This window comes from Muntiacus reevesi, chromosome 16 (genome assembly GCF_963930625.1).
Source record: "Muntiacus reevesi chromosome 16, mMunRee1.1, whole genome shotgun sequence".
Classification (NCBI taxonomy): Eukaryota; Metazoa; Chordata; class Mammalia; order Artiodactyla; family Cervidae; genus Muntiacus; species Muntiacus reevesi.
The window spans coordinates 21,722,412-21,747,580 of record NC_089264.1 but is presented as its reverse complement, the minus strand read 5'-3'; the positions used below and the strand labels follow the sequence as shown (position 1 = coordinate 21,747,580).

Genomic DNA, 25,169 nt, shown 5'->3' with positions numbered 1-25,169 from the left:
TCCAAAACACTATAAACCAGACCATAAACTGCTCCAAGAATTATGGAGGCTTAAAAATGTACAAAGTGCTGAAACATTTAAAAACAACAATTATTCACAGAAACAAACAGCCCAACCTCCTTACCTCCGGTATAAGTTGGAAAATTGCATTTGAAAATAGAGTCCCGATGGCCAGCCCCACAAAATAGGTCAGAATCTTAGGGAAATAAGATTTCTTTATCAATGGAGTCAAAACCAATCCAAGGAGAGATGCCAGATTAATAATTGTCACTGACAGGAATCCATATCCCCAAACTGTGGGTGAGAGGGAAAAGAGTAGAAATTAATTAGAGCAAAGGGGCAAATGACATCTTACTGTACATTAAGCCTGAAACATGTGTCTCCTTTAAAGGCTTGAAAAGGTATCTTCTTAAAACAACAAAATCTTTTCAAGGAAAATTATATAGAAAACTGAAAATAAAAATACTAACAGTAACACTGGAGACGCTTTCCTCTGTCCTAAGTCATCATTAGGGGATTGCAGACTTTCTCAGCTTACATGGAATTTGGGGAATATCTAGCACAGTGATTATCCAAGACCCACAGGTTCCAAACTACCTGGTTTTATCTGTGGTTCAAAGCCCAGTTTACAACTCAGCCTTTCAGAGAAATAATGCAGGCAGTGTGTTTCAAGGAGAAGATATGGGGGGATGCGTTCGAGGTAGAGGTGGAGCTGGGTGGGAGTGGTTAGCTTCGAGATGACCATAGTTGCTGACACTGAACTGGTCATAATCAGTCATCTGCAGGCGCCTGTGGACAGCACCTCCTCGGGGAAGGGGGCACCTCAGCCCCCCGCCTGGGCCTCCAGAGAGCCCCAGTGCAGTGAGCACTCAGGAAGGGAGCATATGGCAGCGGGGGAGAGTGGATACCTGGTACAACTCACCCTACCGGGCTCAGACAAAGGGGAAAGTATGCTCTACATGTAGATGGGGGTGCATTCTTCATATCTCTATCCCCAGGGCAAGGCACCCTAGTGATGCTTAATAAATATTACTTAGGATGAAATGATTGGATGGCATCCTAAGGTCTTTAGCCAATGGTATGCATGATCTTTGGGCCTCAATATCTCCTCGGTTATCCTAGAGGAGATGGAAGACAAAATGGGAAAGTGAGGAACAGCCTGTGTGAACTGTGCAAGTGCCAGGGTAGTACGAGCTGAGATACAAGTTGGCCCCTGGAACTGTGTGAGACGGGCTCTGCCCGTGGCCCCACTCACGGCGTGCAAAGGACAGTATGAAAGTTAGAAAGCTGCCTCCGAATCGTCACTTCTTTAAAATGCCCAGAAAACATTTTTAAACGTTGGGGTGCTTTCTTTGTTGACACTATCACTGGGGTACATATTGACGAGTGCTTGTCATGTGCCACGTACTGCGTGGACTAACCTGTATTAAATCATTTTATCCTCAAAAATCCCTATGAGGGTAGTACTACTATTACCTCCTTCATGCAGTTGAAAAAACCAAGGCACATGGAGTTCATTTGAATTTATTTAAGTTGCCCGAGTCATGTGAATAGAACGAGAGATTTCAAAGCCAATCCAGTCCCAGGACCCACTTTCCTTAGCAATATGCTTTATTACTCCTTAGAGGTGATCTAATTTTTAAAAAGCCCAAGAGACTCAACAAAACAGTGAACATTTTATACTGTGCTTCCTGAATACAGGATTGCTCACCATTATTCTAATGACTCTAACTACAAATAAACAGTCCTAGCAAATGGAGCCTAGAATGTAGACCAAACCGCGGTTTCTGCCAACGAGGGGCTTGAACCACTGGCTTCGGAAGGCTAGCAGGAACAGGTATACACAAAGCAGAACAAGGTAGCTTGGACTGAGCACCACATGAAAAGAACAGATAATAAATGTTACAATGGTACCACAAGGATCATCACAGCACCCACTATGCCTTTATCTTCTGCAGATACTTTCCTATCAGTCCTAGACTCCTGACCATCCCTACAGAGTTATCTCACCAGACTCTGAAGATCCACTTGTTCCCATGTGTTACCTTATCACCGAATGCAGTACTACCCACGCCCCTCAGCACTTCCACTTAGAGAAAGTTCTCAACCCCACCCCTTCCTCCAGAGTATAATCTCTGTGTGTGGCCCTTAACACAAACATCCTACCCCATCACTCGCCTACATGTGTTCATTCTTTCAATAAATATTTATAATCTAACCAGGTAGACAAGATATATACACATTGAAACTAAAATCAAAAAATCAAAATGCAAAGAATTTTTTGAATATCAAATAGAGGCAAAGCCACTACATGTATTAAACTCCTCAGCTTCCCCCTGAGATATCCTATTTCACTACCTTTGTCCACTGTTTCTATAAACAGCAGAAGCATCAGGATCAATTTCAATTTCTCACTCCCCACGGTCAATTCCCAACACAATTAGCAACCAAACTCGATCAATTCTGCTTGAGATATTTCACTCATTTCTCCATCCCATCGCCTGTGCCTTGAGTTCAGGCTCAGTCATCTCCCAGTCTTCATCGGCTGCATGATGACAGCCTCTGTCTGGTCTTCCTCTCTCTACTTGACAGAGCCACCGAACTCATTATCTGAAAACACACTTCTGATCACCTTGTGTTCCTATTTGCAACTGCCCTTCATATAAACTGCGACACAACCTCGCCAGTATTGTTTATTTACCCCCTTATCAACATGGCTTTCATGCAGACACAAGGTTTTCCTTATACAGAATATCTCTGCACTGTGGTTCTTTACCTAGAAACACCTTTCTGTCTTCATTGCCTGACAAACTCACACATAGCTCTCCAAACCAATGACAAGACCTCCTCCAGGAGCCTTTCTGGCTCCCCCGGGCAGCAGTCTCTTGCGCATCAAGTTTCCATAGTTCTTTGAAGATATCTGGGTCATTTGCCATTTCTTGTGTGCCACTATCATTTTATCACTTATGTATTTGTCTGCTTCCCAGGTGACGCTAGTGGTAAAGAACCCACCTGCCAATGCAGGAGACCTAAGAGACTGATCCCTGGGTCAGGAAGATACCCTGGACAAGGGCATGGCAACCCACTCCAGTATCCTTGCCAGGAGAATCCCATGGACAGAGGAGCGTGGCGGGCTACAGTCCATAGGGTCACAAAGAGTCGGACATGACTGAAGCAACTCAGCACGCGTGTATGCTTATTTGCCTACCAATTATAAGATTTTCAAGGACAGGGGCTATGTTTTATTCATTCTCAGAGCCTAGAATGTTGCCCAGCAAATAGCACACATACCCTGATGAATTAATGAATGCCATACTTTCAAGGCACAGCCTAGAACTCTGTCAAAAAATACCAGTTCATTTGCTGGTCCAATGTTTCTAACCTTCTTACTATCAATGTGCACATTTATTGGAACCACCTGGGGAATGGTGGGAGTGTGAACCGTCACACTCCAGGTACATAGACTTTACTCAGGGGGGAAAAGATCCATTCATCCACTCAACTTGAGCACCAAAGAACGAATTAATATAAAAATATTCCTTGAATCTCTCCATCTACACATGGGACTCCCTTTAATGATCTGTTTCAGAGAAAATCTTTTCTCTCTGCTTCTCAGTGAACTCTGAAGGATTATTAATAAATTTTCAAGGAATATTAGTAAAAACAGCTAACACTTACTGAATGCCCACAATGTGTTGAGACTATTCTAAGAACTTCACCTTTTCAAATTCATTTAATTCTTTTATTTCATAGAGTTTTTAAAAGGATAAAATTAAGCCAGTTAACCCAGTCCCTAATGTCTTATAAATGTAGTTGTTTTTTAAAAATTTAGTACTTAGACATGATATAAATTTTAGTTCATCTGGCTCACTTTATACAATAAAACAGGAGTCAGAAGACCTGGGCTCTCATCCCACCTTAGGTATTGTACCTGAAGGAAGCCATTTAACCCCACTGGAGCACAGACTCATGTCATCAGTTGTATTACAGACTTGGACAATGTGATTTTCAGGGATACTATTATGGGTAAGATACTATTATTCTTATTTGTTATTTGAATTGAATGGCATTCTGTAACTAAAAAAAAAAAAAAAAAAAATGAGGCAACTTTGGGTCATTAACTTACTGCTAAAATATAATTAATCTCCTAGAGAATTTAATTTACCATCAGTTTATTGCATTGATCAATATGAGTTTATAAAGCACATGAAAGGCAATTTCAAAATCACAAAATGTGAGGTCTCAGATTATGTGAAACTCTTTTACCTGCTCACTGAACTATCAGAGTAAATGTGCTCATAAAATCCTGGTATCATGACTCTTTCAGTTCAGTTCAGTTCAGTCGCTCAGCCATGTTCTCTTTGAGAACCCATGGACTGAAGGACATCAGGCTTCCCTGTCCATCACCAACTCCCGGAGCTTACTCAAACTCATGTCCATAGAGTCAGTGATGCCATCCAACCATCTCATCCTCTGTCGTACCCTTCTCCTCCCACCTTCAATCTTTCCCAGCATCAGGATCTTTACAAGTGAGTCATGACTCTTTGGCTCACTTTTATTTTGGTTTTTCATTCCCTTGAATGAGCTGAAAATTGTCTCTGTATTAAGTAAACTGCTATATAAAGAATCCAGGGCATTTCATTATTTAAAAAATCACTTCTTTCTTAGAAAAGAATAGTTTTACATGGGGGTCAAGGAATGAAGTCAACCTCTGAGCACGTGTATAAGAAAAGCGAAGCCACATTCTTCCTACTTTCTGCCAGGCACTGTTCTAGGCACTTGCATATGTGAACTCATTTCCAACAATTCTATAAGGAAAGTACTATTACTATCTCCATTTTACAGATGAAGCACAGAGACAGGCTGTGTAATCTTGAGCAAATGATTTTGAACTGTCTGTGTCTCAGTTTCCTAGGCTGTAGAATGGGAATAGCTGTTCCTTCATCATTTAGTTGTCCAAAGATGAATTGAGTTAACATATAAAAGAATTTGGAAAAGTAGCTGTTACAGTAAGCACTAGCTAAAAGTTGACTACGATCATTATTTTTGCCTGCATTGTTATCCCTGTTACTCATGTACACACAATGGAATCCAAAAGTTAGTAAAAATAGGCACGTCCTTTGTTGAGGCTTCCCTTTTCTTCTCCATTTTTACCCTATGTTCTCTATCTCTTTATGTTCTCTGTCTATATCCACATTAGATGTGCTCGCTCAGACCAGTGGCTCCAAAGAACACTAGGATGACAAATCTCCAGCTTCAACCTAGCCTCTGGATGTGTGTATCCACCGTCTACTGGACATCACCCCTTGTGGGTCTACATCAACAGCTCACACTAATCACATCAAAAATACACTCTTGGTCCTCACCACTCGCTTCCTCCACAACAAAGTGCTCCTCCCCAGTCTTGTCCACCCCAGGATACAGGTGGACAATTTCATTCATTTTTCCCTCTCACACATCCAGTGCAGAGGGCAAACCACATTAGCACCATCTCCAAAATCTATCCTGAGCGCCCATATGCTTTGATGATCAGTCATCTGACTCTCTGTGACCTCATGGACTGGGATGTCTTCCTGGGGACAATACTGGAGTGGGCTGCCATTTCCTCCTCCACGGAAGCTTGCCAACCTAGGGATCGAACCCACGTCTCCTGCATCCCTGCATTGCAGGCCAATTCTTTACTGCCGAGCCATCGAGCCATTGGGGAAGCCTCACTGAAATCCATCCTGAATCTGACCACATCTTCGTACTTCTCCTCTCCCACTTTAGACCAAGTCCCCATTTCCCTGATCCATTTCCTTGCTTCTACTCTTGCCCCGTAACAACTTACTCCTCAAACTGCAAGTAGAATAATCTTTTACAAATCCAAATAAAATCATATCACCCTCTTGTTTAGAACCCTACAGTGTCTTCATACCACATTCAGAACAAACTTCAATCAGTTTACCACACCCTACAAGCCCTCCCTCTCTGCCCCTGGCTCCCACCTCCTTCTACTCTGCTTACTGTGCTTCAGACATGCATGCTTTCTCACTGACGTATGAGCACATGCCAAGATCATCCCCAAGCTTATGTTGGTATCCCCTGGACCAAGAATTTTGTCCCCCAGAGAAGATCTGGCCATGGCCCTCTCCCTCCCCTCAATAATCCTTCATAAACAGAAAATGAAGAAAGAAAACAAATAAGAATTAAAATACTCATGTGGGGCAGGTAGCAATCCAAGAATACCATGAACTTGTAGAGTTAGTGAACTGCCCCGCAATAGTTGGTTTATCTCACTGATGAAAGAATTCTTCCACACATTTAATTAAGTATGTGAACTATATAGTAAGAATACACTCGCTTAAATTTTAAAATTTCTTTGCAAGTGTTTTTTAATGCAATAATCTATGGCAACACTATTATAGACACATAAAATAGTCAGTGGCACTTTCTTTCATTTTTGAAAATCAAAGCAGTAATAATTCAGTACCTTACAATTTAATTTAGAATCATACTAGCTCCCTTTTCCCTTTACTGACAGTGACAGATAAATGGACAGGTTTTAAAATAAAATGATAAGCACAAGGTAATGGAAAAGGATCAGTTATGACCCAAATAATGAATGCAAATAGCGTAATGTGCCATCCAATGTACACAGCATAAAACGTATATTATTTAAAACTAGACCAAATTTTATAAAATTTTCAGTTGGTACCAAGTAAAACTTTGACTCCAAGAACAGAAGAGCATAACCTTTGAGGCATAAATGAGTTCTAGTTATGCTTACTCTGAAAGATTTCCAGAATATAAGTTGGTTTTTTTGTTTGTTTGTTTTTTAACCAAGGGATTCTGTGCAGATTGATTCAGAGCAATAAAGTAAAAGTATCTTGATTTCATTTCAGACTAACCCACAGATTTTTCCAACAAATAGAAAAAAAACTTCCAACATACCCTCTGAAAGACTTGGTTTTGTTTTGTGTTTGAGCCTCTCCTTGCAAGGGTGAAAGTTCAGTTGCTGTAAGACCGCTGGACAGATGACAGAGAAGTTTGAGCTGGTGATCTGTGTAATATTTGAAAAGCCATGAAGGGAAAAGATCTCTTCAGCTGATAAACACTGAAATAGAAGAAACAAAGTAAACATATATGTGTCAACATAGTAAAAGTCCACAAGCAAAGATACCAGAAAGAGATACAAAGTGTTTTCTCTAGACACTCAACATTACTTTTCATACAGAAGTCTAAGGGAAAAATGTATCAGTTCAGTTCAGTTCAGTGGCTCAGTCCTGTCCAACTCTTTGCAACCTCGCAATTGCAGCACGCCAGGCCTCCCTGTCCATCACCAACACCTAGAGTTTACTCAAACTCATGTCCATCGAGTCGGTGATGCCATCCAGCCATCTCATTCTGTCATCCCCTTCTTCTCCTGCCCCCAAGCCCTCCCAGCATCAGGGTCTTTTCCAATGAGTCAACTCTTCGCATCAGGTGGCCAAAGTATTGGAGTTTCTGCTTCAGCATCAGTCCTTCCAATGAACACCCAGGACTGATCTCCTTTAGGATGGACCGGTTGGATCTCCTTGCAGTTCAAAGGACTCTCAAGAGTCTTCCCCAACACCACAGTTCAAAAGCATCAATTTTTCGGCGCTCAGCTTTCTTCACAGTCCATAAAAATGTATGGGCCTCTATAATTGTGAAGCAAATCACACCTCTTTAATGCTACAAACTAGAAAAATGGCCAAAAAAAATTTTCTTGATCAACAGTCTATCTATAGCAGCCAAAATATAAGTTTAGGGATTTCCAGGATTTTAAAAATATTAACAGTGAACCAATTCACACAAAGAGCTCTAAACCAACTCAGTCTTCCATCTCTGTTTTACTTTAGTTCAAATAGGTATTTCATGGAGGCTATTGAAGTGGCCCTGTATAGCATTTCTTATAGACAAACACACCTGGTTCCCTTATAATTTCATGATTAAGAAATTCATCCATCCTAGACTAAAATAACAAGAATCCTAATATGTAAAAGTTATTTTAAAACATGTCTTTACAACAAATCATTGTTCGCTAAAAAATTTATTATTCTTAGTGATGGTGGGTAGTTTTTCTACATCATAGAAAGTTTTGAAAATGGTGCAAGGCTGTTTAGAAATTCATTTAACTATTAATAAGGAATAGAACCTGCATGAGAAAAGATTCTCTTCAGAAATAACTTTTTTAAAGTATCAGTTTACTCAGGTATATTTTAACTGTAAAGTTCTATATACTTGCATTATTAAGATGAATATAAAAGAAATTAAGTGTGTTACTACTGCTAATAAATATTGTAAGAGTTACAGAGCATTTAAAATACCAATTCACTCAAATAAAAAAATTATATCTCTAATAAGTGCAAAGATCATTTCTTCGCATACTTCAGTCAATATTTAAGCCCCACTAAGACTTTCGCTTTTTCTCTGGACTGGATTGTGTCCTCCCCAAATATATATATTGAAGCCCTTTGTTGTTGTTTAGTCGCTCAGTCGTGTCTGACTCTCTGCAACCCTACGGACTGCAACCCACCAGGCTCCTCTGTCCATGGGATTTTCCAGGCAAAATGACTGGAGTGGGTCGCCATTTCCCACTCCAGGGGATCTTCCCGGCCCAAGTATCGAATCACTCTCTCAGGGTCTCCTGCACTGCAGGTGAATTCATTACCGCTGAGCCACTGGGGAAGCCCTTCTGAAGTCCTAACCCTCTACAAAATCTATGAAGATGCCAAATGCTAAGACTTCGATTGCCTTAAAGAAAATGCACATTGAGACAACTTTTAAAGTTGAAGTATGTGCCTAAAGTTGTTCTTTATTTAACATGGTTCATGAAGGTGAGAACTGTGTGCCATCCCTAGAAGAGGTGACAATACACTCTGTTAACAGTCTCTCCTAAGGTCAAGAATAGGGGATAATAAATGAATGGAGGGAGAAAAATTGCTTGATGGCCAGCCGGGGGAGAGAAAGTGGGTATGGTTTATTCATTACCATGAAGACACCTAGCAGTATAATTGCAAGGCCCAAACATTACAGAGTCCAGGGAACTCCCTGGCAGTCCTGTGGTTAGGATTCCACACTTTCAATTGCCTAGGGCCTGGTTTCAATCCCTCTTCAGGGAACTAGGATTTGGCAAGCTACAAGGCACGGCCAAAAAAAAAAAAAAAAACCAGAGTCCATGTGTCTCAGTTGCCCCAGTGCACGATTCCAGAAATAAATCGGTGTGGAAGTAGAAACACAAAGCTGCACTGTTTCCCTGCAAGGAAATGCCTCCAAAACAGGAGGCAAGGGGGAAGCTGGGCATAGATAATGTGCAAAGTCTTCTCAGAATTCACAATCTAAGACTTCCTAAAACTTGATGACTGCTAAACAGTTCCTTTTAGACTCTAATGTGACGCATTCGTGGATCAGGAAATCCACTTACAACATCAGAGTCAGCATTCTGTAAATAAGTAAAAAACAATATCACAGAAACTGTAGAGTGCATCACATAAAACAAGAGTAAGGATTGTTTAGTCAAACTTTTGCTTCAGTTATACTTTAGACATACCAGACACGTGGATACCGGGCCACAATATAAGGTTCATTTCTCACTATAAATGGCAGTCTAGAGTTTTAAAGTCACTATCCTTATGGATACCAGACTGTCCATTGTACATCATTAAAGACACTCTCCTACATACAGTTTTTAAAAAATGCAGTCAAGAACATAAATCAATATTGTAAGATAGCTGAGAGTCTTGATGATCTGTGCTGAAAGAACAAAAAGGCAGTGAGACAACAAAACTCAAGCTTTGCTTTATGATTTTAGAATGAGGACTACTAACAGTGTGACAAAACTGAATTAATGGCAGGCCTGGGTCATTTAAATTGGCTATTTCAGAAAACAAACAGTGACTGCCAGAAAAGGGGAGGGGGGGATGAAGTAGGTGTAGGTGATTAAGAGATACAAACACCCAATTATAAAATAAATAAGCCATAGAGTTATAATATACAGCCTAAGGAACATGGTCAATAATATTGTCATAATTTTGTATGAGGATAGATGGTTACTACTGATCACTTCATAATGCCTGCAAATTTCTAATCACCAAAACTAACATAATCTAATATAATCTAACATAATCTAATCACCTAAAACTAACATAATATTGTATGCCAACTATATTTTAATTTTAAAAAATAAAAATAAAGGAATGAAGTTATGAGTGAAAATTAATTGATGAGTTTAATTAACTATTAGGTTGGTGCAAAAGTAATTGCAGTTTTTACACTGTTGAAATTTGACATTTGATACAGGAATACATTCTTAAATAAATGTGGTCATGTTATGTAACATTTTAATGCACATTGCTCACTTTATGTTTTTTTGCCAATGACTTATGGCTTGCTGTTTATTTTGTATTTATTTTAGACTACGGAAATGATGTTAGACAAAAAGCAAATTCAAGTCATTTTCTTTTTCGAGTTCAAAAATGGGTAAGAAAGCAGGAGAGACAAGTCGCAACATCACCAAAGCATTTGGCCCAAGAACTGCTAATGAACAGGCAGTGCAGTGATGGTTCAAAAAGTTTTGCAAACGAGATGAGAGCCTGGAAGATGAGGAGCACAGCGGCTGGCCAGCAGAAGTTGACAGCCACCCACTGAAAGCAATCATCAAAGCTGATCCTCTCACAACTATACAAAGAAGCTGCCAAAGAACTCGATGTTGACCATTCTATAGTCGTTTGACATTTGAAGCAAACTGGAAAGGTGAAAAAGCTCGATAGGTGGATGCCTCACGAGCTGTCCGAAAATCAAAAAAACCGTCATTTTGAAGTGTCATCTTCTCATATTCTTGGCAACAACAGTGAATCATTTCTTGATCGGGTCGTGACATGCAATGAAAAGTGGATTGTATGTGATAATCAGTGACAACCGGCTCAGTGGTTGGATCAAGAAGACGCTCCAAAGCACTTCCCAAAGCCAAACGTGTACCAAAAGAAGGTCATGGTCACTGTTTGGTGGTCTGCTATCGGTCTGATCCACTACAGCTTTCTGAATCCTGGTGAAACCATTACATCTGAGAAGTATGCTCAGCAAATAAATGAGATGCATCAAAAACTGCAACGCATCCAGCCAGGAAGGGCCCAATTCTTCTCCATGACAACACCTAACCACACATTGTACAACCAATGCTTCAAAAGTTGAACAAATTGGGCTACAAAGTTTTGCCTCATCTGCCATAATCACCTGACCTCTGGCCAACTGACTACCACTTCTTCCAGCATCTCTACAACTTTTTGCAGAGAAAACACTTCCATAAACAGCAGGAGGCAGAAAATGTTTTCCAAGAGTTAGTCAAATCCCAGAGCATGGATTTTTATGCTACAGGAATAAACAAACTTATTTCTCATTGGCAAAAATGTGTTGATTGAATGATTCCTATTTTGATTAATAAAGATGTGTTTGAGCCTAGTTATAGTAATTTAAAATTCACAGTCCAAAACCACAATTACATTTGCACCAGCCTAATAGCTACCAGCAAGTGGAATGCAAACAGTTTTATACTGTACCTTATTTGGTTTTAAACAATCCTTATTTTTATTGTGCTTTGAAATAACAAAGTTGAACCTGACACAAAGAAAGCAGTTGTCTAAGAAAGGGCAGTGCTTTCCAGAGCAGAGATAAACAGGATGAGTTCCCAGGGCCTGGACAGAACAGAGTGGAGTGACAACAGAACCGGCAGAACCATTAAGGAAGTTCAAACATCCTCTCAAACACACCCCTTCTCCTCCAAATAAACAATGAATGAACTATAAAACTGGTGTGACCAACAGGGGCTCCTCAGAAAACAGCTCAGGGTGATTAACCTGAAGAGTACCTGCTTCCGTGTGCTTTCACGGGCTCCTTCACATTTCCGTACTGGCTGTTCTTTCCACCTATTTGCTCTTACAACACTGCTATTCTCAAGACGGCCACTCTGAGGTCTGCTGTGGCCCTGTGAGCTTTGTGCAAAAAAAGCTGCAGACTGCACCCAGCAGCCGCGCTAAGGCACAGTGGGCTGACTTTTTCCTAAGACGTTTTCTACATGTTGAGTTAAACTCCTACCTGCTGTTCTCTTAACCACATTAAGACGATCTCAAAGGGGCCTTATACACACAAAGTACCAAATAAGTGGTAGAGGTCAGGGGATTTAGATGCATCTCCTTAATGAGACCCCAAATTATATTTAACATCATTTTAGCAGATAGTTCCATACATCTCTTCTTCTGCTTCCCCCACTCCACCTTCCACCAGTGCTGACTAGTGAGAAGTTGTTTTGGTTCTCTTCCAGACATATCTTTGTAGGGATTCTGGGGACCGGTCCAAAGAGAGGACAGGGGAAGGTTGAATGATTAGGGCAAGTTCCTCCCTCAACATTTCATACAGTGGAAATCTGCTTATACTAAGTGCCAAGGAGTTAGGCAAGACTTGAGATTACACAGCTCAGACAAATATACAGACTCCTCCTTGACTAGACTTCAGTCAGGTTCTTCTAAGTCCTCTAGACTTCCCTGTAGCTCAAACGGTAAAGAATCTGCCTGCAAGGCAGGAGACCAGGGTTGGGAAGTTCCCCTGGAGAAAGGAATGGCAAATCCACGCCAGTATTCTTGCCTAGAGAATTCCATGGACAGAGAAGCCTGGCGGGCTACAGTCCCTGGGGTTGCAAAGAGTCGGACACGACTGAGGAACTAACACAGTCCACACAGCCTAAGTCCTCTAGGCTTCAGCTTTGCATCCATCCTTATATGGCTGGCGCTGCCCAGTTTTAGCAAGAATGCTGCTAAGTATGATTACAGAGAATCCCCTGTCCTTAACATGTGACATTATCCAAATATACTCAATATCTGGTGAAATTCCTCATTTCTCATGCTGATATCTGATTAAGCCTGGCTTCAGCAGAAATCCTATTGGGTCTGTTTAGTCAAAATCCCTCTCTAGCTCTGATGTTTCCTCTCAGTAGTTTCCCATCCACTGATCCCCATGCTGTTCCTTGGCTATAAATCCCCACTTGTCTATGATGTATTCAAAACTGAGAAGAATACTGTTCTATACAGAGGTACTTTTCCCCTATTGCAATAGCTCTTGAATACAACCTATTTTTATTACCTTACTATCAGACTTTTTTTTAACAATACCAAACTATGTATAATAATTGTACTACACATCACAGAAATTCTTCCCTTCACTCAACAAGCATTTATTGCTGCATAAATTCTGGGTATGACACTGATGGGAGAAGCTGATGGTGGGGAGATGCTGGAGGTGACAAGAAAGAAATGGTACGAAGAAAAATAAGTCATCATACTTTCCAACGGGAAACTTAAATAATTTTGGCAGCAATAAATCAGATACACCAGTATCTCTAAAACCAGAGAGAAAATGATAAAGTAATGATAAAGAACTATGAGAGTTCATACAAAGCAGAAATAATATGCAGAGGAAATAGTCAAAACCAACTCTGAGGTCAGAACTCCAGGAAAGTAGAAATAGAATGTTGCTACTTGTGGGATTAGAGAACCTAGGAAAAGAAAGTTATCAGAAGGGTGGTAGCAAGTTTCATTTTAGACATTTAAAGTTGCAATGCCTGCTTGTGGGACACCAGGTGGAAATGATGAATGAGCTTTCTCTGGGAAAGGTAGAGGCCAGAGATCAAGATGTGACTGTCTTCTGTAAAGAGGTAACAGCTAAGTGGGACTAGAGAAGATCATCACAGAGAGTACAGAAAAGAGAGAAAAGCTTTGAGAATACATATATGATTTGTGAAAAAGCAGGAAAGGCAGTCAGTGAATAAAACAGAGCAGTTCAGTTTAGTTCAGTCACTCAGTCGTGTCCGACTCTTTGTGACCCCGTGGACTGCAGCACATCAGGCCTCCCTGTCCATCACCAACTACCGGAGTTTACTCAAACTCATGTCCATTGATTGGGTGATGCCATCCAACCATCTCTTCTCTGTCTTCCCCTTCTCCTCCTGCCCCCAATCCCTCTCTCAGCATCAGGGTCTTTTCAAATGAGTCAGTTCTTCACATCAGGTGGCCAAAGTACTGGAGTTTCAGCTTCAACATCAGTCCTTCCAATGAATATTCAGGACTGATCTCCTTTAGGATTGACTGGTTGGATCTCCTTGTAGTCCAAGGGACTCTCAAGAGTCTTCTCCAACACCACAGTTCAAAAGCATCAATTCTTTGGTGCTCAGCTTTCTTCTTTATAGTCCAATTCTCACACATACATGACCACTGGAAAAACCATATCTTTGACTAGCTGGACTTTTGTTGGCAAAGTAATGTCTCTGCTTTTTAATGTGCTGTCTAGGTTGGTCATAACTTTTCTTCCAAGGAGTAAGCATCTTTTAATTTCATGATGGCAGTCACCATCTGCAGTGATTTTGGAGCCCCCCAAAATAAAGCTTGTCACTGTTTCCACTGTGGGAAACAGTGGAAGTGGAAGATAGAGCAAGATAAGCCCAAAACACAAGAAATAATTAAGGCCTGTGAATCGCTTTTGCTTGTCTGAGATCCCTTCTCCATTATCCAGGAACAGTTCACTGCCTGGGATGGGAGCCTCCCTCTACGTGATGTAGCTGTGACTGACCAAGGAACACAGACCCAGACTTGTCCACTCTCTGATGGAGCCACTGAAGAAATTTTCTCCCACTAGGATTGCTGTGGTGGCAAAGTGGCCAAAGGGACCCAAAGACTGCCTATGGGTCCCTTTGGCCACTTTCCCATCACATGAACGAAGGTGAACAGAGCAGAGAAAGGCAGGTATCCAATACGATCACTAGTCTCCTGGATACATCCGCGCCTAAAGCTGGTTCTGCCCCCCTTGACGCCTCAGTTACCTAAGTCAATGAATTCCTTTTTGACTTAAGCTAATTTCACTTAAGCTTCTTTTACTTACAAATGAAAGACTCCTAATTGATACTCAAAGTAATTATTTAAAAGACACTTTGGGGACTTCCCTGGGAGTCCAGCTGTTAAGACTCTGAACTTCCACTGCAGGGGGCACGGGTCTGATCCCTGGGGAACTCAGTTGGGGAACTGAGATCTCATGTACTTTAGGATGTGGCCAAAAAAAATAGATACAAATCAATGCAAAAAAAATACATGATGAACCAAAAAAATCAAAAACAAAAGATACTTTTAAAGCTAGCAAAGGAAAGCTCCTGGTACATCAGAACCTGACTGAAAGCAAAAAAAAAAAAAAAGCTTCTCCATCCTTCTTCCTTTTCCCAACACATGGGTTCTCTTCTCTACTTGGCTGTTTAGTCAAACAGCATCCACTAAATAATACAAAGCAATAGGACCATCTGATCCTGCACACATTAAGCCTAGGCTTTCACACTACACCACAAACGAAACATCATCCCAGTCAGGAGTCACCCCAGAGGTGGTTTCAGATTCTGTTTTGCACAGACTGTGAATCTGTGGAAATTGAGCAGCTCACATTCTGAACAAGGACCCTGCTATAGGCGCAGCTGAGCTCTCAAATCAAGGAGAAGTAAGGGCGTCCTAACACATTTAGACTCAGTGATGATCAAAACTAGAATGCAACATCAAGTTTAGTCAGTTTTTCCAAGTTGTCAAGAAACAGCCATACAAACTTTCAATTTCATTTCAAAGTCCCCAAGGGAGGTAGAACTGGGGTTAGAATTCAAATCTGAAAGAGCCCTATCCACCTCCTTTTCTCTTAGCAACTTTTCCACCCTTCCCTCCTCTGTGACAGCTGTTGTTTCTCAGTAAGAACTACAGCTAGCCTTCTGGAACTTGCCACCTATACAGCTGAGAGGAAAGACGTGTAATCTATCTCCCCATTCCCCAGATGAATGACAGGTCTCTTGTTATTTGAAGAGATGCCACAGGTAAGAGGCTGAATAAGAATCCATGCAAACTCTGAATCTATTCTGCTTTCATAGAAGCCACTTACACTTCTCCCTCACTTTCATTTATTCATTCATCAATCACAGGTTGATCAAACTCCTCTGGGCCAAGTATTCTGGTAGGCGCTGAGAATAAGACATGGTTCCATCTTCAATAAGCTCACCATGCAGTAAACAAAACATAGATATGGATAACTATGGGCTTCCCTGGTGACTCAGACACTAAAGAATATGCCTGCAGTATAGGAGAGCTGTGTTCAATCCCTAGGTCGGGAAGATCCCCTGGAGAAGGGAATGGCAACCCACTCCAGTATTCTTGCCTGGAGAATTCCATGGACAGAGGAGCCTGACAGGCTACAGTCCAAGGGATCTGCAAAGAGTCAGAGATGACTGAGTGACTAACACTTTCACTTTCACAGATAACTATAACAATTAATTGTTCTAAATTGATATAATATTAAAGACACATGCAACATCTTGTGAGGGAAGAAGAGGTCAGGGAAGGCTTCTTGGAGGAGGAGATACATGTGCTGTATCTGAAACGTTAGTTCAATGCTTCTGATGGCTGGAAGATAAGACCTGGGGGAAAAAAACTCAAGTAAAGCAGAACTCAATGTTGTAGCCACGCATCCTGGGAAACAAACTCACTCAGAAGGACAATGCAGATAGTGGAGTGCAGTTAATTACACTGGCGGGCCCAAGGCAGAGTCTCCTCTTAGCCAAGGACCCCGACCAGTTTTTCTGAAAACCTTATATACCCTAAGTGTATATGCCCAAACCCACCTCAGAACTGCACTGCCTGCTCACGGGTCAGTGCTGTCTCTCGGCACAGACAGAAACCTCCAGGGATTCAGCCAAAAAGCACGCTGCCCTTTGAACACCTGGAAGTGGACTTCACTGGAATGAAACCTCACCGACACTACCATCACCTGCTGGTCATGGTATGTACGTTCTCAGGATGGGTAGAAGCTTTTCCTACCTGGACTGAAAGAATGAAAGAGTATCAGAAGTAGCCTGGTGCCTGCTTAGGGAGATAAGTTCCCAGATTTGGATTTCCTACCAGCATTGGATCGGACCATGGCCCGGCTTCCGTAGCTGATTTAGTATAACAAGTAAGCAAAACTTTAAACATCAAGTGGAAATTAGATACAGCACATAGGCCCAGAGTTCTGGGATGGTAGAAGGAACCAAACGGACACGTGAAGAGACTCTCCAAGTGGATCTTAGAGACTGACTGCTCCTGGGTGGATTCACTTCCGACGGCTCTGCTCAGATTCAGGATGACCCACGGTCCCATGGCTCTTCTCCGCACAAAATTGTGTATGGGGGGGCCCCTCCCATAATAAAACAGGTGTCAGCAAATTTGCCTCAGGTAAGGGGAGATGAGATTTCACAGCAGATGGAACAACCGGGAAAGGTAATAAATCAGGTAACTAAGTTTGTACAAGGAAGGGTGCCGTTCCCCCTTGGGGAACAGATTCATGAATTTGTGCCCGGGGATCAGGTGTGGTCAAGGGCTGGAAACACGACTCCTTGGCCCCACATTGGAAGGGTCCATGTACTGTTGTTCTAACCATCCCTACTGCAGTTAAAGTAGCAGGTGTCACCCCCTGGATCCACCACACGAGGGTGAAGAGGGCATTCCACGCAGACCTGGAGGATGCCGAGTGGACTGTGCCGGGGGCCCCACTGATCCCCGTAAAACCAAGATCATCTTAAAGAAGAAAAAGGGATGAAGCTCTACAATCAACTGCTGCTACAAGGACTTGCTGGTATCATCTTGAGACTAACCATAGTTTCAGTACAAAGAGGGACCTGTGCTATAATTAAAGTGGAATGTTGTGTATATATTCCTGACTTATCTGGCTATATATTAGCCACCTTAGATGACAAGAAAGGTCAGGTAAAAGTTATGTCTGATGATGATCTTCCTTTTTGAACTTCAGTCCTATCCTGGGTGAAGGGTGTTTGGTGGAAAACTGTATTGACCACTGTTATAGTTGCCATGATCTGCATTGTGGACCCTTTATTTTACAATGTGTTATGAACTTTGTAACCCAAAGGTTGATGCCATTCTCCCAAATTGGAGGTCGGAGAGTCAGGGTGCAATATATCCCTATGAATGATGCTCATACTATGAGTTAAGAGCATCAGGAGTGGGGAATGAATGATGAAACAGACAGAACAGGCTCCATCTTGAAAGCAGGACTCCAAAAAAAAAAAAAAAAAGAAAGCAGGACTCCATCTTGGGCTGGACTGTGGACTTTTGAGCTCTATGCCCAGTATCTATGGAAACGACATACCAACTGGAAAACCAGATCCCCCGGATGGAAGAGTCCCAGGGCTCATATCTAGACTCTGTTGCCTAAAAGAATACCCTAATTATCTGTGTAACTAAATAGAATCATAAATTCTATTATGCTTATTGGGGTATGACCACAGGCCTATTGATAATTGTCCACTGTTAACTACCTAGGCTTAAGGCATATGAATCACGGGTTAACTTTGATTGCATCTTTCTTTCCCTTTGTTCAGACTAGTTTCAGGGAATTTGAGGAGGTGGGTTTGGGCAGGTACACTTAGGGTATATAAGGTTTTCAGAAAAACTGGTCACGGTCCTTGGCTAAGAGGAGACTCTGCCTTGGGCCTGCCGGTATAATAATCTGCACTCTGCTATCTGCATTGTCCTTCTGAGTGAGTTTGTTTCCCAGAACGCATGGCTACAGCATCAGTAATGCAAGAAACTATGTGATTACTTGACAAATGAATTTTATAAATAATAGTTACTAGAGGAATTCTGGCCAGTATATAAAAGCTATATGCTTAAGATAAATATATAATCTATTTTAATCCCCACAGGTGCAACAGCCACAGTGAAGAGGCAGACGGCCCCGAGCTGGCACAGCACCCCCACCATGGGCCCACAGCTGCTGACGCAGCCACGGCATACCCCTGCAACAGAATCATCAAACCGAGGACATCCAGAAGTGGGTATTCTTTGCCTTGCTTCCTTATCACTACTTTAAACCCAGTATTCTTACGGTTCAAGCAGAGAAGCCAGCTTATTGATTCAGCCACCTAAGCTACCATCGTATAAATGTAAGACGGCAAGACCAGGAACACTGGTCTCAGACTGTTAGGAATGTATCGGGAAGAGGAAAAGATGAAGATCTAAAATAAATATTTAATGGGAAAGAAACCTCTGGAATCCTTGAGCACATATCTATCTTAGTGTTGGATTAACTATTGCTATTACTAACAATATTAATACCGTGTGGCTGATACACAGCAAAGATCAGCAAATACTTGTTGAATGAATGTAGTAAATGAATGAATTAACCCCTCACCTGTCTTCACAGCAGTTTTCAAAACCAACTGCCAAACTGGTTTTTCACAGTAGTTACTTAAACACAATTATAAAAAAAGGAAAAGAAGTATAGAAGATGAAGTACACACAAGAATGTATCGAATATTATGGCAACTGGCCAAAGACGCCAAGAGGACAATTTAAATATTTAAAGTTTAAAAAGGTGATTTGAGTTTAACAGTTGGGAGGCCATTTCTGACCTTGAAAACAGTGAACTCTTCAACTAACTTTCCCCTTCAAGGGTGACCGCACAACAGCCGGGAACTGGTGATTCAAACGCTCCATGCTGGTAATAGAAGCCACAAAGTGGGAGTAACTGTAGGCATCGCTTCCAGGTTTGCTTACGACGCAGCTATGGAACTGCAGTTACAAGGAACTTCACACCACTTCCAAGCCGCCTTGATATTGCACAACGTGTGTATGTGCTCGGTCACCCTCTGCCAATCTTCTCTTGAACTTTTTCCCCTCTTAATTTCCTCTTTAAAGTTTAGTCATGATTACTTCACCATGATAAAAGAGTTTTCTAAAGTGTGAGGAGAGAACATTCTAGAAGAATGATCTTCTAAGGTGTAAGAAGTGGCTAATCCAGTGATCCCGACTCTGTTTCCCCAAGATTTGGTCTTCTATTTTCCCTGTAGGTTTTCTTACTGAAGCCACTATGGTACTGCAGCACTCCCCTCCCATGATGTAAAACGTATGTACACACACACACACATGTGTGTGTGCATGCTCACCAGCACGCTCAAAGCTCTTCCTTAAGAGAAGAGAAAAAGACCCTTTCCTGGATATATTATTTAAAGGAGAAAGAGACAGTAGAGAATCTGCCTTCAATGCAGGAGACCCTGGGGAAGGTTCAATGCAGGTTCAGTCCCTGGGGAAGATCCCCTGGAGAAGGAAATGACAATCTACTCCAGGATTCTTGCCTGGAGAACCACATGGACAGAGGAGCCTGGGAGGTTACAGTCCATGGGGTCACAGAGAGTCGGACACGATTGAGCAACTAACACTTTCACTTTTCACTTTAAGGGGAAAAAACAGAGTACTACAAAACAATGTGTGTAAAATGATACTACTGCAAAAAAATAATAATAATAATAGTAATACCACTGCTATAAACCAAGTTAAATAAAATCCAGAGATACACGTGCCTCAAAATGCAGAAATTATGGGCGATTTTTTTTTGTTTTTTCCTTTCTGCTTCTCTTGGGCTTCCCTGTGGCTCAGATGGTAAAGCATCTGCCTGCAATGCGGGGGACCCGGGTTCGATCCCTGGGTCGGGAAGATCCCCTGGAGAAGGAAATGGCAGCCCACTCCAGTACTCTTGCCTGGAAAATTCCATGGACTGAGGAGCCTGGTGGGCTACAGTACATGGGGTCGCAAAGAGTCGGACACGACTGAGCAACGTCACAGGTCACATGTTTGCCAACATTTTAGACAACATGCACGTATTCCAATTTCAATGAGGAAAATAAAGTCAAATCATTGGGGCTTTTTAATCTTTTTCCAGGTTCCTCCAAATGCAATTAAGACATGCTGATTTATTTTTCTTTTTTTCTTTTTTTAATTTTTACTAAAAAATAACAAATTTTAAAAGCTTTGATAGACTCTTTATTTTATTTTATTTTATTTTTTTTTTCGCAGAAAGCAAAGTTTATTACTGACTCCAGCCAGGACTCTCTGCCGCAACCAACGCAGTGGTGTGGGTCAGAGAGCCTCGAGCCCAAGCTGTTACACAAATTTATAGGGTGAGCACATGCTCAACGTTGGTGGTTGGTTTAAGCAGATTGGTTACAAGTTTGCAAAGCAATTGCATTGGTCAAAACTTTCACGCGGGCGGGACTTTCCTGGGGGTTTCTTTAAAAGAGGTTTACAAAATTTTCTGACTTGACCACAGCTACCGACAAGTTTCTCAGCCATGCCCCACTCTCCATGCAGTTTCTCAAGGTTCTCCCACATAGAAGCCCAGGGTAGTGTCAGAGCACAAATAACCTGGCTTCTTGACTTCCTGATCCAAACCTGCCTCCAGGGGCAAGAAGTTAGTTCCCTAGGCCTTCTGCTTGTTGTTAAGAACAAAATATCTTTTCAGTTCAGTTCAGTTCAGTCACTCAGTCATGTCCAACTCTTTGCGACCCCATGCCAGGCCTCCCTGTCCATCACCAACTCCCAGAGCTTGCTCAAACTCATGTCCACTGAGTCAGTGATGCCATCCAACCGTCTCATCCTCTGTCTTCCCCTTCTCTTCCCACCTTCAATCTTTCCCAGCATCGGGGTCTTTTCCAATGAGTCAGTTCTTTGCATCAGGTGGACAAAGTATTGGAGTTTCGGCTTCAGCATCAGTCCTTCCAATGAATATTCAGGACTGATTTCCTTTAGGATGGAATGGTTTGATCTTCTTGCATGCCAAGGGACTCTCAAGAGTCTTCTCCAACACCACAGTTCAAAAGCTTCAATTCTTCGACGCTCAGCTTTCTTTATAGTCCAACTCTCATGTCCATACAGATGGAAAAAACAGCCTTGACTAGACAGACCTTTGTTGGCAAAGTAATGTCTCTGCTTTTTAATAATATGCTGTCTAGGTTGGTCATAACTTTCGTTCCTAGGAGTAAGGGTCTTTTAATTTCATGGTGGCAGTCACCATCTGCAGTGATTTTGGAGCCGCAAAAAATGAAGTCAGCCACTGTTTCCACCATTTCCCCATCTATTTGCCATGAAGTGATGGGACCGGATGCCATGATCTTCATTTTCTGAATGTTGAGCTTTAAACCAACTTTTTCACTCTCCTCTTTCACTTTCATCAAGAGGCTCTTTAGTTCTCCTTCAGTTTTTGCCATAAGGATGGTGTCATCGGCATATCAGAGGTTATTGATATTTCTCCCAGCAATCTTGATATATTAAATAAATATTTAATTTTTCTTAACATTAATTTCTATGATGGTAAATACCAATAGCTATAAACCACACATACTTTAGTATATTGGTGTCTTCATGAATTTTTAAAAGCACAAAGAATCCTGAGATCAAAAGTTTTGGTCTTGGGCATAAGAACAACAGACAGGCACTTACATGCCACTTAACTGACAAGTTGGGAATTTTAACCAATCTTATTCCATCAGTCTCTTATCCTGTTTATCTTTACCCCTCTCCCACCACAAGACTATCTCTACTGAAATGTTGGCATCATCACTCTTCTGCTCAAACTAAGCTCCTTCATACACACCAAAAACAAACAAGCAAACACTTTTCCTTCTGCCAAGAGTCTAAACACCTAACACTGAAGAATTATCTATCTCCAACCTTCCTTCTTCACTTTGTCCTCCCCCAAAAGCATACTTAAACTCTCTATTTTAACCAAGCAGTTCTAATATATGTTTTACTTTCACTGTGACTTTGCCTGCCCTAAGATCCCTCCTTAGAATTCTGAGATACTTCCTCTCAAAGTATCCAGCTTCCATCTGTCCTACATTTGGCCCCCATTGCCTCTGCTTAATATTTCTATACTCTCCAGACTCCACCACTCATAGAATTTACATATTTAGTACTTATTGTGTGCTTCCTCGTATTACCATCTGTTCATGAAAATGAGTATCTCTTTAATAAGATCATGAACATCTAGAGAGGAAGGATGTGTTATTTCTTATCTTCCTCAACTTCTAGCAAAGCTTCAGACACTGAACACACTCAACTTATAACAATCACTGACATGATAGATTAAGGAAAGGGATGTGAAGGAAAGATCAGAGATTAATATATAGTGTCTGAATATTAGTTCTGAGAAATACAAAGTGATACCTGAGATATTTACCAGGAATTCTGAAGATTCAAATTTTTCTAGTCATGTTGCTTTGCTCATTCTTTGAAACTTTCCCAGCATCATCTCAGTAGGGGCTTGATAACCACAAATAAACTAATATTGACACCAGTGTCTGCAAGTTGTCCTAAAAATTACAGCTATGGGCTATGAAGAAAATCAGAGTCTAAATTATGACCAAAAAACTCTAGAAATTTCAAAAATTGGAAGGAATAAAGCTTTCGTTATTTCCTTCTATTGATATGATACATGGGTGAATTCTAACATAATTTTTTCTATTTTTTATTAATTTGTCTGCATCAAATAAATGAATTGCTGGTTTGTATTTAACTAGATGAGACATCCAGGTTGACTGAAATAATTTTAAAAGCTATATTGGCAGAAAATTTATTGTAAAAAGCTGAAGTTATTCACTCATTTAATAAATATTACCTGAATACCAACTATATGCTAGACACTATGCTAGTTACTAGGCTGTGCTAGTAACTAGGTTAGATATCAATAACCTCATATACGCAGATGACACCACCCATATAGCAGAAAGTGAAGAGGAACTGAAGAGTCTCTTGATGAAAGTTAAAGAGAGTGAAAAAGCTGGCTTAAAACTCAACATTCAAAAACTAAAATCATGGCATCCGGTCCCATCACTTCATGGCAAATAGATGAGGAAACAATGGAAACAGTGATGGACTGCATTTTCTTGGGCTCCAAAATCACTGCAGATGGTGACTGCAGCCATGAAATTAAAAGATGCTTGTTCCTTGGAAGAAAAGCTATGACCAACCTAGACAGCATATTAAAAATCAGCGACATTACTTTGCCAACAAAGCTCCATCTAGTCAAGGCTATGGCTTTTCCAGTAGTCATGTATGGATGTGAGAGTTGGACTATAAAGAAAGCTGAGTGTCGAAGAATTGATGCTTTTGAACTGTGGTGTTGGAGAAGACTCTTGAGAGTCCCTTGGCATGCAAGAAGATCAAACCAGTCCATTCTAAAGAAAATCAGTCCTGAATATTCACTGGAAGGACTTATGCTGAAGCTGAAGCTCCAGTACTTTGGCCACCTGATGCAAAGAATTGACTCGCTGGAAAAGACCCCGATGCTGGGAAAGACCGAAGGCGGGAGGAGAAGGGGATGACAGAGGATGAGATGGTTGGATGGCATCACCGACTAGATGGACATGAGTTTGAGCAAGCTCTGGGAGTTGGTGATGGACAGGGAAGCCTGGTGTGTTACAGTTCATGGGGTTGCAAAGAGTTAGACACGACTGAGTGACTGAACTGAACTGAACTGATGCTAATTACAGGAATACAGAAAGTGACTGAAGGACTTCCCTGGCAGGTGAATGGTTAAGATCTCACCTTCCAATGCAGGGAGTGCAGAGTCCGTCGCTGGGAGGAGCTAAGACCCCACATGCCTTGCAGTCAAAAAAAAAAAAATGACATAAGAAAGGAGCAGTGTTACAATGAATTCAATAAAGACTTTAAAATTGGTCCACATCAAAAAAAAAAAAAAATCTTTAAAAAAAAGAAATGACTGAGATAAATCCAGTCCCTAGCCTCACAATAGATCTCAGAGACTAGTACAGGTTCAGATTTTTAAAAATAATAATAAGTAATTACAGTATGGCCTGCTAAGTGTTAGGGTAGATTCATTTATGAGGAGACAGAATAAATAACTAACAGGACTGTCCAAGTCTTCCTGAAGCAAACAACATCTACGATGAGATGTGAAGAAAAAAGAAGAAATAAGGTTGGAGACATACAGGAGGTAAGTGTAGGTACTATAGGGACTTAAATACCAGGCAAGGAGTTTAGATTTATTCTTACAGTAATCCTAAACCAATTTGCATATTTGAGCTATAAATCTGGCAACAATGTGAAAGATAGGACATGGGGCAGCACGGAATGCAGTGGGCAGCAGCCTGCTAGGCACAATCACAACGTGAGATACAATATCTCATTTAATCTCACAGCAATCCCATAAAGCAGGTAAAACTCTTCTCCTTACACAAAAGAGAACACTGGAATTTAGAGATATTAAATAAGCAATGTTTAAGTTACTGTGACAGGATTTATGTGCATTTGACA

At 41.2% G+C, this 25,169-nt stretch overlaps 1 protein-coding gene across 2 annotated transcripts in view; it reads right to left on the bottom strand.

Moving 5' to 3' along the window:
- SLC39A8 (solute carrier family 39 member 8) overlaps nucleotides 1-25,169 on the bottom strand; it is an 85,706-nt gene that overhangs the window by 47,185 nt on the left and 13,352 nt on the right. For both annotated transcript variants that reach the window (XM_065907457.1, XM_065907458.1), the window contains exons 3-4: nucleotides 6,934-7,096; nucleotides 125-294 (exon numbers count right to left, since the gene is read on the bottom strand). In XM_065907457.1, coding sequence (XP_065763529.1) covers nucleotides 125-294; nucleotides 6,934-7,096 — 333 coding nt within the window. The remainder of the gene's footprint in view (nucleotides 1-124; nucleotides 295-6,933; nucleotides 7,097-25,169) is intronic.